Here is a 16721-nt window from a genome sequence, read left to right on the forward strand (position 1 = left end):
CAGGCCCGTTTCTCGGTAAAATGTTCCTGGTGGTGGTGGATGCTTTTTCAAAATGGATTGAATGTGAAATAATGTCGGGAAGCACCGCCACCGCCACCATTGAAAGCCTGAGGGCCATGTTTGCCACCCACGGCCTGCCTGCCATACTGGTCAGTGACAACGGGCCATGTTTCACCAGTGCCAAATTTAAAGAATTCATGACCCGCAGTGGGATCAAACATGTCACCTCGGCCCCGTTTAAACCAGCCTCCAATGGGCAGGCAGAGCGGGCAGTACAAACAATCAAACAGAGCCTTAAACGAGTCACAGAAGGCTCACTCCAAACCCGCCTGTCCTGAGTACTTCTCAGCTACCGCACGAGACCCCACTCGCTCACAGGGGTGCCCCCTGCTGAGCTACTCATGACATTTAAAACCAGACTCTCGCTGGTTCACCCCAACCTGCATGATCAGGTAGAGAGCAGGCGGCAGCAACAAAATGTAAATGATGGTCGCGCCACTATGTCACGGGAAATTGATCTGAATGACCCTGTGTATCTGCTAAACTATGGACATGGTCCCAAGTGGATCGCGGGCACGGTGATAGCTAAAGAAGGGAGGAGGGTGTTTGTAGTCAAACTAGACAATGGACAAATTTGCAGAAAGCACCTGGACCAAACGAGGCTGCGGTTCACAGGCTGCCCTGAACAACCCACAGCAGACACCACCTTTTTCGAGCCCAGAACACACACCCAAAGGATCAACGACACCACCCCGGACCAGGAAATTGAACCCATCACGCCCAACAGCCCATCAAGGCCAGGCTCACCCAGCAGCCCTGCAGGGCCAACAACACGCCAGCCCAGCGAGGGCACAGCCAACACACCAGAACAGACATTTGTACCGAGGTGGTCCACCAGGGAAAGAAAGGCTCCCGACCGCCTCAACTTGTAAATAGTTTTCACTGTGACTTTGTGGGGGAGTGATGTTGTGTATCTATAAAGCATGCACTCCCATGTTCCGCCACCAGGGAGTGCATCCCCTGAAGTCCCAAGGGATCCCAGCATCCCTTGGGAACACTGTATGTTAGCCGGCCCCGAAGGCCTGTTCGTCACTCTTGAGTGTCTTAATAAAGACTGAGGTCACTGTTACTTTAACCTCCCTGTTTGCAGTCTCATCTGTGTTAGGAACACAATAGAGACAATGCAGAAATCAAGTGCAGGCAGCGGAAAGAGCGTGCAGCAAATCTGTCCCACTCTCCCTTCCCCTCAACGACTATTTATCCCACCTGTGACAGGGACTGTGGCTCTCGTATTGGACTATTCAGCCACCTAAGGACTCATTTTACGAGTGGAAGCAAGTCTTCCTCGATTCTGAGGGACTGCCTATGATACAGGTACAACATCTCAAATCCGGCAACCTCGAGACAGAGAACATGCTGGTTTTTGGATTTTTCCGGATTTCGGACAAGATTACCGAGACAGACAAAATACTAATGGTGGTTTGGGTCAGGCTGGGTCGAGGGTTATTTGGCAAGGCTTGGACTGATCGCATGCCATTTAAAGCATAGCGGTGAAGCTGATAACTTGTCCAGTCCGCTGATTTTTAGATAATAATTCCAGATTTTATTATAATGAAAATCAAATGGGATTTTCTCAAATGTCCGTTTTTTGGACAGTCGGATTTGAGACATTGTACATGTATTTATCAACGACTTACAACAACAACAACTTGTGTTTATATTGCACCTTTAACATAGTAAAACGTCCCAAGGTACTTAACAGAAGTGTTATAAGACAAAAATTAAATGAAGGAACAGAGAGTCATATATCAAAATTTGCTAACAACACCAAATTAGGTGACACAGTAAGTAGCTTAGATGGGAGCAGAAAGTTGCAAAGGGACATTGATAGATTTAGTGAGTGGGCAAAACTGTGGCAGATAGAGTTCAATGTGGGGAAGTGTGAAGTCATCCACTTTGGACATAAGAAAGATAGATCAGAGTATTTTCTCAATAATAAAAAGCTAGGAATTACAGAGGAGCAGAGAAATTTACATGTACAGAAATCACTAAAACATAGTGAACAGGCAATAATTAAAAAGGCTAATGGGATGTTAGCCTTTATCTCAAGGGGACCGGAATACAAAGGGGTGGAAGTTGTACTACAGTTGTATAAAGCTCTGGTTAGATCGCATCTGGAGCACTGCGTTCAGTTCTCGGCACTGCACCTCAGGACAGATATATTGGCCTTAGCCAATATTGGCCAGATATATTGGCCAGCGCAGATTCATCAGAATTATACCGGGGCTAAAGGGTTAAATTATGAGGACAGGTTGCGTTGATTAGGCTTGTGTTCCCTTGAATATAGAAGATTAGTGGGTAATCTAACCGAGGTGCTTAAAATAATTAAATGAATGAATAGGGTAGATAGAGAGAAACTATTTCCTCTGGTGGGGGAGTCCAGAACAAGGGAGTATAATCTTAAAATTAGAGCTCGGCCTTTCAGGGATGATGTCAGGAATCACTTCTTTTCACAAAGGGTAGTGAAAATTTGGAACTCCCTCCCTTAAAATGCTGTCGAAGCTAGGTCAATTGAAAAAATCAAAACGGAGAAACATAGATTTTTTTATTAGGCAAGTGTATGAAGAGTTATGGAGCAAAGAGGGCAAATGGAGTTGAGGTACAGATCAGCCATGATCTAATTGAATAGCTAAACAGGCTCGAGGGGCTGACTGGCCCACTCCTGTTCCTATCAGAAAATCTTTCCTAGTGCATCACATTGTGTTTTCCATTTCTCAATACCTAATATTCGTGAGAGCTCTTTTATGGTGCATTCATCAGTACCAGCCACAGTACCCAGTTTGTATGCCTTGAACGGTAATTTTCCTGCTCGGGTTAAAATGCAATTGCTTAAAAACTTCATGCAGGAGTGCTCACGTTATGTAAGTATTTAAGTCAACTCCAGGTACATTTAAAAAGTAACTAGTGGGTCAATATTTCAAGCCAGGTATGACAGCACTGAAATTGATTCCATATCATGTCAAACCCAAGTGGCATGAGATTGCCTTCTTCAGGCATCTCACCATTTCTCAAGTCAAATCGGGACCCAACTTCAAAGTTGTACTACAACTTTTGCACAGTGAAAGTGAAAAGTTGCAATATAAATATTCTTTAGTGCTACTTCAGTGTTGTGCTATGAACTATTGCTCAGCTGGAGCTGAGACTGTCCAAATTTAATTGTATTTTAGATCCCTTTGGCAATCAGAAAGGAGACTTTCATCATACCCGTCTGAATTGGCCTCAAACCCAGGCTGTAGAGAGGAAAGCACGATGTTCAAATTTATAGCATGATCAAGGCAAGTTCCCCCTCCCAACTTTAATCCTACAAAAATATTAACATTTCTGATGTATGAATCATGTCATATTCCCAAGCTGACATTTTTTGCAAGCACGGCAAACAAAATATGTACCATACCATGTTGTTGATAATATTTCATCAAATGGACAAACAATAAAACTGTAGGTAATTTGGGAAAATCAAGTTTCTAAATTTGAAATGGAAATGGGTGATGAAAGCCAGAGAAATACTAAGTACTAACATAATTTAAGTGTTAAGATTGTAGAGGATAGAATGTACTTTTCAGAGGACCTACATTCAGGCATCGATTCACCATGTTCAGTAACATCAGGCACCGCGTTAGTGAAATCATACTCTGGTGACATTCCTGGCTGGTTGGTAATCTCAATGTCTGGAGAAGGTGGGTATGGTGGGGGAGGAGGAATCGTTAACTGGGGTGGACTACGTGGTTTGCCTGACACTGGCGATGTGCCTCTTGGAGGCTTAAGTGGCACCTGACGTCCAGCAATACCTAGATAGGGGATCAAGTAGGGTCATAAGTATGTCTGGGAGCCTCTAGCAATCTGATGCAACATTTTAACGCTAACTGAGGAAAAGAAGCTAAAACAGCATTAACTAAATAAATCATATAACTGAAGCTCTCAGTAACATGATCTGAACAACAACAGTAGGATTGATACATTTTTATAAATGATTTAATTGTAGATATGGTCTACACTAGTTATGTTATGAGTTATTCTTTCAGCAAAAATGCAGTCTCTCTTACATTTACCTATTGATTGAATAAGAGGCAGAGAAATGTCTAGCTACAGGCTTGTCCCCAGTTCCCCATTGGTCTATTTTAGAGATGAGTTGCATATATTACAGTAACAAATCAACAGTAGCACCACTGACTTTACCAACATGGTGCACTTTATATGCTTAAGCTTTTATACTGGTTGAATTGACATGTATTGACAATTCAATCTTTGCAACGCATCATAAGCAGATCTATGCTGAAGACGTTGCGTTGAGATTGATAGCTTCTTTCGTGTAGCCCAAGCTAGCAGAACAAAGTTAATGCAGCCTGCTCTGTATTCCAGCAAAATGAAGATCTGTGCTTGTGTACTTAAAGGCACTTTCACAGCTCTACTCGTGGATACTGAATGCACTGGTGACATTTTCAATGTTAGCAAGAGTAGATTTTAAAAGATTTTATGCATGTTGCAGTTATAATGCAGCCTTTGTAAAGACTCACTGGTGCTAATCCTGAAGCTTGCCAAATGTCAAAGCACCTGTATGTTAGTGACTTGAAACCACAACAATTATGCAATTTTTGCAAACTACATTCCAAAAATTCAGAAAATGCAGTATAACTGGCCCAGTATACAGGTTAATGCATTATCTAAAAGTAGTGATATGCATAACTGAGTCACTAAGATTTTACTTTATTACCCGATTTAAATGGTGTTGCTTCTTTCAGAAATGAAAACAAGTTCACCAATTTATTTTTTAGATATTACTCACTTTCTAAATATGCTTGATCATCAAGCTTTTATTTTCCATTCTGTATCCCAGTAACTCGAGCAAAAAGCTGCGTACCCTAAAAGAAGGTGCTAAAAATCTAGATTGAAGGAAGGAATCACTGTCACTTACCAAAAGTATTGCTCCTATCAAATTCTGTTCCTTCTAATTTATTCTGCATAGGAGGTGGTGGGGGTGGAGCACGTCGTTTTTTCTGCGTAGAATTTAGTGATTCAGCACCAGTCTACATATAAAATATAAAATATGACGTTAAATATTCTTGCAATGCGTTTGATCCAGTTTGAAATCCATATCTGCAATTTTACTCCTGTTCTCAACTTTGCAAATAATGTGACAATAATATAATTCATCAAAATAGATCAGGTTAGATCTTTATTATTCACCAACTAATACATTTTATCCAGTATTTACAAGTTATTTAAGTGCTCCTAAACTGCCTTATAATGAAAACATAATATTTTGATAAATTAATTCATTTTTGTACCACATCAAACTTCTTATTGAGAATATTTCTTTAATTTCTATAATCCGCATAACTTAATAAAGTTGTGGAAAATCAAACCAAGGCTGGTACGACACCACAACACACAATGGGCATTCTGTGCCAGAAAAATAAAGTTAATCAGCCCTTCAATTAAAAATCAACCAGACCACCCATAAAGGGGTCATACTACATGCTGATGCACACCCTGAGAACTTGGATAGCTTCTCGCAAAAAAAAATCATTAAAAAAATAACTATGGTTCATTATCAAAGTGAAATAGAATGATGTCATGCACAACAAATCTAACAATATGAAAACTTCTTTTCATCAGGATGGCCTGTAAAAGCAGATGGTAGGGTGCCTACCTCCCAACCAGATGACAAAAGGCCTGAGTCTCTGAGCTGCAGGTCCCTGCTGATAATTCATTTTGTCAGTTCTTGGCCAGAACACTAGAAGGAACATCTCAATATGATGGATCACTCCATCTCAAGAAAGGGAAAAGCAGACACATTTGGTTTGCCTTACTACATGCACATGCAGCTCAAGCCAGTCAATGTTTGAGTGGCATTCACAGCAGGCATGATACTCTAACTTCCTTGGATAAAATAGGCAAATTGGAAAGATTTGGTGCTGAAAGTAATGTTTAGAAAATAAATTGCATGCATCTTTCAGGAAATAATCCAAAACTTGAGTTTTCTGAACTTGAGGAAAAGAATCCTTTCAAATTTAGAAGCTTCATCACATTTTAATAAATAATCATTTTGCACAGAAATCAGCCATCTTTACGTAAATACAAATAATGCAATGGAGCATTTCAAGCAGTTTTATACAAATTCCAAACAACTTTTTGAGGTTGGGAAATTTTAACTATGTTGAGTTCATCTAACATTATAGTCAGATGAGTGTCTACTATGGCTCAGTGGGTAGAATTCTCATCTCTGGGTCAGAAAGTTGTGGGTTCAAGTCCCACTCCAGGGACTTGAACACACAAATCTAGGCTGACATTCCAGGGCAGTGCTGAGGGAGTACTGCACTGTTGGAGGTGCCGTCTTTTGGATGAGACGTGAAACCAAGGCCCGTCTACTCTCTCAAGTGATCATAAAAGATCCCATGGCACTATTTCGAAGAAGAGCAGGGGTGTTATCCTCGGTGTCTTGGTCAATATTTATCACTCAATCAACATAACAAAAACAGTTTATCTGGTCATTATCACACGGCTGTTTGTGGGAGCTTGCTGTGCGCAATTTGGCTGCCACATTTCCCACATCACAACAGTGACTACACTCCAAAAGTACTTCATTGGCTGTAAAGCACTTTGAGATGTCCGGTGGTTGTGAAAGGCGCTATATAAATGCAAGTCTTTTTTTTCTTTTACAATTTTCAACAGCTACGTAGATAGGGCACAAGGGGGTGAAATTGCCCTGCGCCCCAATCGGGGCAGTACTTTCTGCACCTGGCGTGAAAGTCTGGCCCCGGCCGCAGAATTGGCCTTACCACCCCTCAGAGGAAGTGGAGTGCAATCTCGCGTGCTCCACTTCCTGTAGAGGCGGGTCTAGCGGTGCTATCGGGGCGAGATCGGCAGCGTTTCAATGCCCCTCCCCTTCGCTTAAAGGGGAGGGTGCTGCACACTCTGCAAGGCCTCTGATGGCCTTCACGAAGCCACCAGAGCAGCGTGGTGCCGAGGCCACAGCCCAGCACTCAAAACAGAGTGCAGGGCTGCACGATGCCAGCCCAGACTACTCTAGGGTTCAAGTATTGGAGCCTACCGGGAAGTTGGCAAAACCGGTAAGATGGCGACGCAGGCACTGGCGACCTCCCCTTTAATTACACCCACTTGTGCCAGCCTCGCGACCACAGGGCAATATCCGCCGCGGGGGCGGTAAATGGTTGGCGTGCTGCACTAAGGGGTCACGCGCACGGCTATGTGTAATCGGTGGTTGTGCACCTAGGGCACCTAGGTTTTCCGACACATCACTGGAGATCTTAGGCAGGGGGTATGATGGAGGAGACAGGTCCTCTACCCGCAGGGGACCAGGAGGCCCTCCAGACGCACAGTCAGAAGTCAGTGGGAGCAGATAGCTGAAGCAGTCAACTGCCAGCAGTCTTGCCCAAGGAAGTGCCGGAAGAAGCCTAATGACGAGTAGTCAAGGTCAGTGAATTGATCTTCAAAAGCCGTCTCCCACCAACTATACCACTAGCCTCACACACTGCTCAATACACCACATGCACAGCACTCACCTACCAACAATCTCTACCAAACATGACTCATGACTCACATTCATAGCTTCACCTCACACACTTACCACTGCTGCAAGCCTCACACCCACATCTCACACTTTGCACACGCTGCCAGTTATTCAACCGTGACAGGCATATCACCCAAACACATTGCACCACACTCCACACTTCCCTTTTTCTTGCAGGGCAAGGTGGCTCACAACAGAAGACAGCAGCTGCTAACCAGCGGGGGATGGGCAAGCCTGCATATCCTTAGCCAGGTGGAGGAGACCATGCTCAACATTATTGGAGGGGCCATCACTGAGGCTGTAGTGATTGGCGAGGCTGAAACCACTGAAGATGACGGTATGCGTATACCAAATCCTCCTTCTCACTTCCCCCTCATCCCACAATTTCTTCTCACTTACAAGTTGCTGATGATGTAAGCATGCACATCTTGCTTTCCCCCTTACCCTCATCACAACTCTAACCTTGTGTCTTTCTTTCAGATACCCAAGAACTCTAAGCTTCCCTGCCAGTGCAGGAAAAGCAAGAGGATCTGCACAGGATGAGTCACTGGGAATGAGTGGCCTGCAGCCAGGCCAGGGGGAAGGGTGGCGTAGGTTCCAGCTCCCTAGAGGGCGAGGTCGCACACGAGTTCTGTTGCAGAAGACTCAGATGAGGACTTCGATGGGGCGGCCTTCAGAAGAAGCGTGATGGGCATGCACACAGAAATGCTTGGTGCATCGGCAGGCATGTCAGAGAGCCGGTTGTCACTGTCAAGGAGCACGGAGGCGTCCAGATCCAGCTTTGCACATAGCTTTGCGTAAAGCTTGAATCCCATGATTTCCCGGAGGGAATTGATGGGCAACTCCATTACAGCACTTGTGGACCCAACAATGATGCAGAGTCTGATGGGCGATGTCTCAGCTTCCTTTGCAGCACTAGCGGAAGCAACCCAACATTTGAGTGCTGCAGTGGAAGTTCAGATTTCTGCCACGTAAGCTCAGACTATTGCCATCATGGCTGTGTTCACCAGTGTGGAAAGGGGCTTGCAAGGTATCACAGCAGTCCAACAATGTGTCCTCCAACAGATTACTATGGGGGAGTGGCAGTGGCTCCGTGGAGCATAAATGTGCTGTACTCTCTTGGGATGACAGCATTCATACTTCCATCACTGCCACTCCGCCAGTGCCCTTGCCATTGCCTTTCAGCTAGCCAGCCCAGCCTGCTGCCGCCCATGCCGAAGTGGTGCAGGCCACAGCTTCATAGGAGCACTAGGACTGGCAACGACACACGGAAGATAGACACTAACGGAATGCACAAGGCTGATTAGTTGACTTTGTTAAGTAGTATTGCACTGAATGGTTTACAAATGTGGTTTGGAATGGTTGTTCTGTGGTGGCTTTCATAGAAACATGGAAAATAGGTGCAGGAGCAGGCTATTCGGCCCTTCGAGCCTGCACCGCCATTCATGGCTGATCATGCAACCTCAGTACCCCACCCCAGCCTTCTCTCCATACCCCCTGATCCCTTTAGTTGTAAGGGCCACATCTAACTCCCTTTTGAATATGTCCAACGAACTGGACTCAACAACTATCTGTGACGGAGAATTCCACAGGTTCACAACTCTTTGGGTGAAAAAGTTTCTCCATCTCGGTCCTATATGGCTTACCCTTTATCCTTAGATTGTGGCCCCTGGTTCTGGACTTCCCCAACATCGGGAAGATTCTTCCTGCATCTAACCTGTCCAGTCCCGTCAGAATTTTATACGTTTCTATGAGATCCCCTTTCATTCTTCTAAATTCCAGTGAGTATAAGCCTAGCCGATCCAGTCTTTCCTCATATGTCAGTCCTGCCATCCCGGGAATCAGTCTGGTGAACCTTCGCTGCACTCCCTCATTAACAAAAACGTCCTTCCTCAGATTAGGAGACCAAAACTGTGCACAATACCCAAGGCCCTGTACAACTGCAGCAAGACCTCCCTGCTCCTATACTCAAATCCCCTCGCTATGAAGGCCAGCATGCCATTTGCTTTCTTTACTGCCTGCTGTACTTGCATGCCTACCTTCAATGACTGATGTACCATGACACCCAGGTCTCGTTGCACCTCCCCTTTTACTAATCTGTCACCATTCAGATAATAATCTGCCTTCCTGTTTTTGCCACCAAAGTGGATAACCTCACATTTATCCACATTATACTGCATCTGCCATGCATTTACCCATTCACCTAACCTGTCCAAGTCCCCCTGCAGCCTCTTAGCATCCTCCTCGCAGCTCGCACTGCCACCCAGCTTAGTGTCATCTGGAAACTTCATCACAGCGTCCTCTTGGTCACAATGCTGAAATGTTCCATGACAGAGGGAATGTGGGGTTTCATTCAGGGAAACCGGAGTTCAACAATGCGCTCACGGACAGCCCATGGTAGCAAGGGCTGCACCCTCATGATGGCTAAATTACGGAGGATGCATCATACCATCACAAATTGGACACCCGCTCGGGTGATTATTTGAGGGCTCCTCCTGAGCGGTCAAGGCAGCGGAACCGTTGCTTCACCACCCCTGGTCTGTTTGATGAGTTTCCTTCTTGGCAGCATAGCTATCACTATGGGCTCAAGTTTCAGCATGAGTTGCTCCTATTTTTTTGGAGCAACTAGTTTAGAATGGAGCATCTTAGAAATTGCAATTCTCGGCATTTAGCTTGCTCTAGTTCTAAATGAGTGAGAATAGTTACATTTTAGAACAGATTTTTTTTTCAAAAGGGGGCGTGTCCAGCCACTTACGCCTGTTTTGCAAGTTTAGGCAGCGAAAACTTACTCCAAACGAACTTAGAATGGAGTAAGTGTAGATTTTTGTACGCTCAGAAAAACCTTGCCTACACTTATAAATCAGGCGTAGGGAATGAGAGATGGGGGGTGGGGGGAGGGAAGTTTACAAACATTAAACACTTCACTTTTACAAATAAAGACCTATCATCAATAATAAATGATAAATAAATCATTAATCAACCAATAAACAATAAAAAAAAAAAAAAAAATCAATAAAAAAATCAATAAATAAAAAAAATTAAGTTTCTACTCACTGTCTGCAGCACCAAGAGCCCTCCAAGCGTGCTGGGACGCACCCTCTGCCACCCCCCACCCCCCCGCCAGTGTCTCTCTCTCTCTGTCTCTGTCAGTGTCTCTCTCTCTGCCTCTATCAGTGTCTCCCTCTCTCTGCCTCTGTCAGTGTCTCCCTCTCTGTCAGTGTCTCTCTGTGTTTCTGACAGCGAGGGGGGAGGAGGGAAGGAGAGGAGGGGGGAGGGAGGGAGAGGAGGGGGGGGAAGAGGAGGGAGGGAGGGAAGAGGAGGGGGGAGGGGCCCCGCCGACGAGAGGAAGCTGGACTGAAGATTTTGGGCGGGGCCCGCCCCCAGTAAGATGCCGGGCTGGCGGGCCCTGCCGAGGACGTGGAGGGAGGGAGGGAGAGGAGGGGAAACGGCTGAACGGGAAGGAGGGAGGGAACAGGAGGGTTGGGGGGCTGAGGGGAGCGGGAGCTGAACAGGAGGGATGGAGGCCAGAGTCCGATCTTTGCCACCCTGGTGAGCCCATTCGGCCAGGGCTAGGGGCAGCGTGCTTCGGGTCCCTCCCACGCAGCCTTGGGGACGAGGAGCTACTGCACATGGGCGCACACTCTAGAGCGCATGTGCATAGGTCCCGGCACTGGCTCCGCCCTCCACGCGTTCTGCTGCACTGCGCCAGGGGCCTGGATCGACCGGATGGAGGGGAGAATACCAAGGTAAAGTTTAGGCGCCGTTTTGGTTCTAAAAAGTCGGTGCAACGCACGGAGATGCGCCATTCTAACCCTGGGGGCAAACTTGAGTCCTATATGAGTGCTGGTTACGATGGTGGGGTTGCAGACGGGACTCATCAACCTTGTATTGAGTGGATAGCCCTTGTCGCAGAGCAGCCACCCTCGGGTTCGATGTGGTGGCTGGAAGATTGCTTCCAGAGTGGGCTGGCACAGGATGAAGGCATCATGACTGCTGCCAGGATACCCGGCATTCACCATCATGATGTGCTGGGCATGATCACAAACCAAATGCGCATTAAGTGAATGGTGCCCTTTGCGGTCACGGAACATCTCAACATTGAGATGTGATGCCCTCAAAGGCATGTGTGTGCAGCCGATGGCACCCTGCACCATGGGGGAAGTCCAATATCCTGGCCACTTGCACGCTCCTCCTGCTTCTCTCTGTTTAGAGAAATGACAATGACCTCCCAGATTCAGCGATGGACGGCCAACTGCAAGATGTTTGCTATGTCGTTTGTTCCTAACTGGAAGTATCTGGCGGCGAGAATGTTCAGGGCCATAGTCACCTTGAGGGCCACTGGCAGCTCCGTCGTCACCCTGTCTGAGGCTGCAAGTCTAGTTCCAAGAGGTGGCAGAGTTCTGTGACCAGCTCCTTGGTGAAGCGGAGCCTCTGAATACACTGCTCCTGGTATAGCTGCAGGTAGGAGAAGTGCTTCCTCAAGATCCTAGGTGGCTAAGGCCTCCTGCTGAGAGCCCTCCTCTGTCTCCTCCTCCTCCCTCTGCGAGCAGCTGGTCTTCTTTGCTGCATCATGAGAGGGACTGCAAGTACAGCCTCCCATGACTGGGAGCATGTGGTATGCTCAGAGGCCTTCCAGTAGCAGCAATGCTTTCCCAACATCCAGCATCACTCCTTGCACACTGTAGCAACTTTTTAATCTCTTCCAACAATCCAGTATTCATACAAACTATGCAAGAGCCAGTACAAAAGCAATAATCAACTTACCTGAAAGTTGGATGTATCTCTTTAAGTAGTGCTGGGGGTGTGAGGAGCGGGGGGGGGAGGGGGGTTCACTCATTCAGCTGAATGCACAGCTGTGCGTGTTTAGGAGAGGGCATTGAATGGAGCAGCAATGTCGAAAATGGCAGGTTGTGCGTCAAGTTACACGCTGGCTGACGTCACGATCTGCCTACTCTGCGTACTGCCGGCGCATGCATGTACCGCCCGCGCTGTCGCCTTCACCAAGATGGCTAACAGTGCGGGTCGTGGCGGAAGTGGACGGAGCAAGGCACACGCCTTTATTTTTTTATAAAAAATAGCCAAAACTACCGACACTACGGAGCTCAATTTTGCAGCCCAAAAAAGCTACATTTAAATGATTTACTATGAAACAAGTCTTATTTTGAGACATGTGGACAATGTTGCACAATTTTGCTAACTTCTGCTTAGTTTAATACCTTTTAAATTGGAGCTGAAAAAACTCATTTTGCAAATGCTTATTCTGCACTTTCTAGTGGTCGGTCATGTTGGATAGAATTCAGTGGATCTGTTCGGGAGTCTGTTCTATCAATTAGGGTGGTGCCCTTTAATAGTTCTACTAAGATTAGAACTAAATTCTAAAAAACAAGTGATTTTTGTTTTGTGGATGAACTATGCTCTTGCCAAAAATGTAAGAGCCAAAATCCAACAAAATAAAAAATCTTTCATTTGCAATCTTGTGTATCAAAACAATAGCAGTGGAAGTCATTTGTTATGGCTTACTGCTTCCTTTATGGGGAATTCAGGGCTTAACAATCTTATCTGAAGTAATTCCTCTGCAAACCTTAAACACAACTTCCATTGAACAGATCAGCTCAAATGTCTCAATTATTTATGTTCCTGTTTTCACACACTTTTCACAAAATTAATCTTTATAGTTTCAGCATTTTTGGTTAATTAAAAGTAGTTCTGAACCTGGAGAAATTTCATCCCCAATGAATTTTTACAAGCATAAATCAATTGTGTTCTTCATAACATTACTGCATGGCCGATGTCTGACAGTTCAGAATTAATAACCACAGAATAAAGATAAATTATTTATTGATTCTGTAAAAATACACAAAAAGAATTAAATAAAAATCGTCTCACTTTCCTGCTTTTGCAAAGAACTTTAAATACAGATATGAATTTTAAGTGTAAATATATTTAATGTGGCATACTCCTGAATACCTCAGTATGTTATGGCAGTTAGAATGGGTAATGAAATGGACTCCAGCTGGGAACAGACCATGGGAAGTTCAAAGCTGAGATGGCGGCTCGATGGCCACAGCTGCCACGAGCTGGCAGAGTGGAGAGATTGGGGTGGAGAGATTGGGGATAAATTCGAATGACATCAGTGGCTAGCCTGGTTATGACTGAAAACCCAGAAATGATGAGCTATTTATGAGTCTCTCACTTTATGAAGAATTCTTCCTTCTCCATGTAAACAGAAGTGACACAGTAGTTGAAGCATGGGCCTCGAAATTCCACAGTGGTTCTCTCGATCTCTCACTGTTTTTTTGGCAGGAGATCAGAAGAACCCAAGGAGAACAGTCCAACAGCCATTTACGAAGCTTCTCTGGACTTCTGCCAGTCTCCCATCAAAGCTAGAGCAGGTGATTAGGAGAACCGCTGGAGAATTCTAAGGCATGAAACGTCAGGGGTCAACAAATATGGAAGCGATGTTATCAAGCTACAAGAAAAGGCTTGCACAAATGCAACAGGTGGAAATTCAGCAAACTGAGAGAGGCATAAAAAGTAACAACGGAATACAAAGAACATAATGAATTGCAAAAATGGAATATGAAAAAAAACTTAAAGCTAATAGCAAACGTTTTTATAAATATATTAAGAGAAAGAGAGTGGTAAAGGAGGATGTGGACCAATTAAATGGGGATGAAGGCAAGATAATAATGGGCAATAAGGAAAGTACAGTCTTGTTAACTAAGTGCCTTGTATCCATTTTCATAGTGGAGGAAGAAGACAAAATACCAGCTGTGATATCTTCACAGAGCACAGCACACACAGCTCCTAACATGGCAGGCAGCTCTCTCGGAAGTCTCCAGAAATCTGCCTGTTCTGCTTATTATTAACCCTGCACTTGCAGTACACAATGCGTCCACATCCACAGTGTGGAGCTACAAACATTACAAGCTTACAGACATTACACTTCTTCCTCCTTAATGAAGAAGCCATCATATGCAACGAGACCTGTGTGTCATGATACATCAGTCATTGAAGGTTGGCATGCAGGTACAGCAGGCGGTTAAGAAAGCAAATGGCATGTTGGCCTTCATAGCGAGGGAATTTGAATACAGGGGCAGGGAGGTGTTGCTACAGTTGTACAGGGCCTTGGTGAGGCCACACCTGGAGTATTGTGTACAGTTTTGGTCTCCTAACTTGAGGAAGGACATTCTTGCTATTGAGGGAGTGCAGCGAAGGTTCACCAGACTGATTCCCGGAATGGCGGGACTGACATATCAAGAAAGACTGGATCAACTGGGCTTGTATTCACTGGAGTTCAGAAGAATGAGAGGGGATCTCATAGAAACGTTTAAAATTCTGACGGGTTTAGACAGGTTAGATGCAGGAAGAATGTTCCCAATGTTGGGGAAGTCCAGAACCAGGGGTCACAGTCTAAGGATAAGGGGTAAGCCATTTAGGACCGAGATGAGGAGAACTTTCTTCACCCAGAGAGTGGTGAACCTGTGGAATTCTCGACCACAGAAAGTTGTTGAGGCCAATTCAGTAAATATGTTCAAAAAGGAGTTAGATATAGTCCTTACTACTAGGGGGATCAAGGGGTATGGCGAGAAAGCAGGAATGGGGTACTGAGGTTGCATGTTCAGCCATGAACTCATTGAATGGCGGTGCAGGCTCGAAGGGCTGAATGGCCTACTCCTGCACCTATTTTCTATGTTTCTATGTTTCTATAACAAGCATCATACATAACTTTCATGTTTATACATAGCACAGGATATAAACTTTTTTTTCTCCATATTTACAAATTTAACTCTACCACTTGTTTTCGATTTCGAAGAAGATACTTCCGCTCTCGAACAGAACTTTCCAAACATGGTGTCGATTTCACACTCATTCGAGGCTCATCCTGAGGAACGTTTTCCTCCATGTAATTTCCTTGATTTTCATTTCAAGTCACTCTAACTTCAGGCTCTTTGTTTTCCTGACTTGGACTCAGACTTTCATTCTGATTCTCTCCTGGATTTGTTTCCAATACATTGGATTTAAGATTTGCTACTGGTGTATCAAAACTATCTGATGAGTCAGAAATAATTGAATCATTCCCACCTTCAACTCCTTCCATGTCTGTAGGTAAAATATAATCAATATGAACAAACTTAACCTGTCCATTATCAAACATCTTTATCAAATATGTGCGAGGACCACATATCTTCACCACTCTTCCTGGTAAACACTTTAACCATTTATGGTGATGGTTCTTCACTCTCACCTTCTGGTTTAATTTCACACTTCTCTCTTTTACTCTACTTCTATCATGATTCTCTTTCTGTCTTAATTGTGTCTCTTCCATGGACTGTGCCAAATTTGGCTTTAATAACGAGAATTTGGTTCGTGGCCGTCGTTTGAGAAACATCTCTGCTGGTGTTCTACCAGTAGTTGTATGAGGAGTATTTCGATATGTAATCAAAAAATTAGCCAATTTGTGATCCAATGACAACTGTCATTTCCTTGGATTTGGATCTAACATTTGTTTTATGAGGGTACGTTTTACAATTTGTACAGTGCGCTCTGATGCACCATTCGAAGCAGGATGGTATGGTGGAACCTTGGTATGTTTCACACCATTTTTGCTCGTGAATTGTGCAAATTCTTCTGAATGAAATTGTGGTCCATTATCCGAAAAAATCTCTTCATGGAGGCCAAATGAAGAAAATAATTTTCGTAAAATGTCCAATGTTTTACTTGTTGTTATTTTCCACATTGGAAACACCTCAACCCACTTCGAATGGCTATCAATCACAATGAACAATTGTTGTTCTTCGAACTCAGCAAAATCAATATGTAGCCTTTGCCACACCCTGGGAGGCGATTTCCATGACTGTAATGGTACTGGTGGTGGTTGCTTGCTTACCGATTGAAATGTCGTACACTGACTCACGATGTACTCGATATCTTTATCAAGATCTGGCCACCATAAATAACTGCGTGCAAAACTCTTGGTCAAGTACATGGAGGTCTCCTAATAATTTGGACCTGAATTTATTTGGTATAACCACTCTTGAACCCCACATGATACAATCTTTATCGACTGATAATTCATTCCTACGAATAAAGAATGGATGTGTATCTTTGTCTGTTACCTGGTTTGGCC

The 16721-nt window shown here is 44.6% G+C and overlaps 1 protein-coding gene across 2 annotated transcripts in view; it reads right to left on the reverse strand.

Annotated features, from left to right (window-relative positions):
• The window catches only part of cobl (cordon-bleu WH2 repeat protein), a 751655-nt gene that overhangs the window by 205359 nt on the left and 529575 nt on the right, over nt 1-16721 (reverse strand). Inside the window, exons 8-9 of one of the 2 annotated variants that reach the window (XM_070881172.1) lie at nt 4973-5084; nt 3633-3848 (exon numbers count right to left, since the gene is read on the reverse strand). In XM_070881172.1, the coding sequence (XP_070737273.1) occupies nt 3633-3848; nt 4973-5084 (328 nt within the window). The remainder of the gene's footprint in view (nt 1-3632; nt 3849-4972; nt 5085-16721) is intronic. The other variant, XM_070881173.1, reaches the window with a different exon arrangement.

Source organism: Pristiophorus japonicus, chromosome 5, assembly GCF_044704955.1.
Source record: "Pristiophorus japonicus isolate sPriJap1 chromosome 5, sPriJap1.hap1, whole genome shotgun sequence".
Lineage (NCBI taxonomy): Eukaryota > Metazoa > Chordata > Chondrichthyes > Pristiophoridae > Pristiophorus > Pristiophorus japonicus.